Here is a 3,007-nt window from a genome sequence, read left to right on the forward strand (position 1 = left end):
TTTTTGGCTGGATATAAGATTTTAAAACTTGGTTAGGTGGACATTTTTTGCAGTGGTTTGGGTCCTGAAAGCTTTGCTGAATTTTCAATTTAAACAAAAGAAGCAAGAAAAACAACAAATACATAACTGATAAGAAATATAAGGAAGCTACAGAAAGGTAACTAGTGATTTGAAGTGAAACAACTTTGGCTTAAGTGTAAAATAATAGAAAGGAACAATGAGACAGCCACATTAACGTTAAGTTAAAGGCTAAATGTGCTCTTTCTAAGAAGCTGCCTGCCTCTGGCTGAACCTCACAGCTTCTATTACATTTAAAAACAGCCAATAAGCTGAATAACCAACTGACGGTTATTCAGCCACACCATTAGCCAGCTGGCACCYCGTCCAGCCGTTCACACGTAAAACCAAACGGTCTGCCAGTTAGCTAGTTAGTGAGCCGGCCAGTTCGACTTCCAAACAGCCAGCCACAGAGCCAGTGATGTAAACCAGGCCGCGGCTGGCTGGCCAGGCTGCAGCTGAATTCTTGGTAGTGATCTGGTCTGGACCGGGTGCATCATCAAAGCCGTTTTTTCCAGGAGACAAGGCCAGTCGTCGTTTCAACCCACAGGAGGACCGCTGGTCATGTTGTGCGGGTCATTTGCTGATTATTCAGAAAAAAATATCACCTCAACAAAAATATAAAAGGGATAATAGCCGTGATATCTGTGCACCCAGAGGTTTTCATTACAAAAGCCAATGCTTTTCATCATAAAAAGAAGTTATTTCTTTTTGTCTGTATAAAGCGACATGGTGCACCTCTTCTWTTTCCTTCTGTGCCTCTTTGTTCTTCTCCAGAAGATGAAGGACTCACCTTCCTGCCGTGACTGGCTGAAGGGCAATAATACAAGAAGCGGCAGCAGAGCTGCCCGATATTGAAACTGTGAGGATTAATATTCCTCAAAAGCCTGGCCATTGTTTTTGATAAATCAATTTGGGAAGCCTTCCGAGAGCGGATTAGAGACATGCTCTGGCCCACTTTACCTCTTCTTGTCTCTCCCCGACACCGCAGGTACTGGACCGGAGTTTTAATCAGGCGCGCCTCAAAGACGGGCACAACAACCTTCGGCATCATCTCTCCTCTGCCCACCCACCTGGGTTACCACCAGCGCCACCACCTGAGCGATCCTTACCCCTCTCTAAAGTTATCGTTTTCTCCATYTGTCTGTAAAATTTACCCCACTTCTCCTTCATCGCCCCCACCCTCCTCGTCTGTCTGCCTCTGCATACCAAACAGGGCCGACGTTAAACGATAGTGTCGGAGCTGGAGGGCACCGTGGCGGAGCCTCTTGATGTTTGGATTTAGCGAGGGGTGTTGTGTGAAATGTGCGGTGACGGAAAACGGCTGACGCTCCTGACATATCACAGAGCCAATTTTTTACGTTCCTGTTCTGTTCGGTCGCGTTACTCCACAGATCACAGGCGTGAGGAATGCGGAAAATTTACTCTAAAGGAGGAAGAGATTGTGTCGAAGGTGGTGGGAGTAAATAAAATGAAAGGGGAAAAAGCATTAGCAGCTGAAAAAGGGGGTAAAAAGGTCAGAAAGGTAGAAAAAATAAATAAATTGCGAGACACTTTTATTGTGGAAGGGCGAGTTGTTTTCTCCCCAGTCAGCTTTTTCTTAACACTCAGTTTTATGTCGCTTGTTTTTGAATGCCTGTTGTGTTTACCTCCCACGGAACAGATGTCATCAGGAACAGCTGGAGTTGTGAGGAAACAACGAGAAAAGAGAAGGACCTCATGCTGCGTTCGCAGCCCATCCCATATCTGACAGCCCCCCCCTACACAAAGACAACCTCTCCATAACTCAGACTGCAGCCCACTCATAAAAACAGCCCAATATGGCTCACCTGATATGTGGAAACGGGGGAAGCAGCGATGAAGGGCGTGATGGAGGTCTGTGCGATCATGCGGTTGGTGGCGATGCTGTAAGGCGACGAGTAAAACCTGAAAAATGAAGGAAAAAAAGGAGTCGAAAAGTCAAAATCTTGTGAGAAGTGGACAGCAGAGAACAGACGACGTGTTGTTTTCAAAGCTGTTTCAGTAGATATTACATTTTACCTTTTTAATAGAGAAATGATACATGGGTAAAAATATGAAGGATGGAAAAACAAGACAAATAAACTTATTTAGTTTGTTTCAAATGCTGTATTATTTATGTTTATTCACAAATGATCAAACCAGTTTAACAGTTAGAAAAAAAGTGAAATCTCTACTTTTTGTATTTTTCTGCTTMCTTTTTACTTCAGCAGCACTCAAAGGGCAAAGGTCAATGTTGGAATTTAACAGTGAGTTTTCTCTWTTTTTTTTGGTTGGTTTCAAGGTTTATGCTRCGTTYGCACCGAAYGCGATTTCAGSKTCAAAATCGCATCCAACGCTTCAARTTGGTCGCYTGTGCACTTTGAGGTCAGACGCAGGTCAGCTCTTGAAGCGCTGCATGGCCACAGCCTCCCCGCCCCTCCCTCCTCTGTCGGGCTCTGTTTAATGTCGGACGAGGAAGTGCTTTGCTTTATTTACAGAAGAGCAAGAGCATGTCACGTTCATCAGATAATTAATTCATAATTAATTCACCAGATAATTCAGGGACATTCTGAGTTTCATCACCCAGGAGCTGCGGGAGAGGCTCACAGCTCGCTTTCAGGACTATTTTTGTCCCGAGTCAAGTCTGATGAGCCGCTGCCACGCATTGGTGCTGATATCTCCTGTCCGGACGCCGACTGCAGGCACTCAACTTCAGCTAAAGAGCTCCTCTCCATCTGTTTCAGGTTAGTGGACATCATTCAGTAAACTGTCCCGTCGGGAAATATGTCGCTACGTCACACAGTGGAGTCTCTCCGATTGGTTGACGCGGTGCGTCGAGCTGCAGCGATTTGCGCATGAAGCACGTCCATCATTCAAATCGTTCAAATCGCGCTGCTCTAATTGCGCTTGAGGCGCCGCAGCACTTCCCGACGCTGATTGAAGCGCGTCC

General features: G+C 45.6%; 1 protein-coding gene across 9 annotated transcripts in view; it reads right to left on the bottom strand.

The window, feature by feature from the left end:
- rbms3 (RNA binding motif, single stranded interacting protein) overlaps positions 1–3,007 on the bottom strand; it is a 378,321-nt gene that overhangs the window by 46,011 nt on the left and 329,303 nt on the right. For all 9 annotated transcript variants that reach the window (XM_014013118.1, XM_014013116.1, XM_014013117.1 and 6 more), the window contains one exon: positions 1,887–1,983. In XM_014013118.1, the coding sequence (XP_013868572.1) occupies positions 1,887–1,983 (97 nt within the window). The remainder of the gene's footprint in view (positions 1–1,886; positions 1,984–3,007) is intronic.

The sequence above is a fragment of the Austrofundulus limnaeus genome, unplaced genomic scaffold, assembly GCF_001266775.1.
Source record: "Austrofundulus limnaeus strain Quisiro unplaced genomic scaffold, Austrofundulus_limnaeus-1.0 Scaffold98, whole genome shotgun sequence".
NCBI lineage: Eukaryota > Metazoa > Chordata > Actinopteri > Cyprinodontiformes > Rivulidae > Austrofundulus > Austrofundulus limnaeus.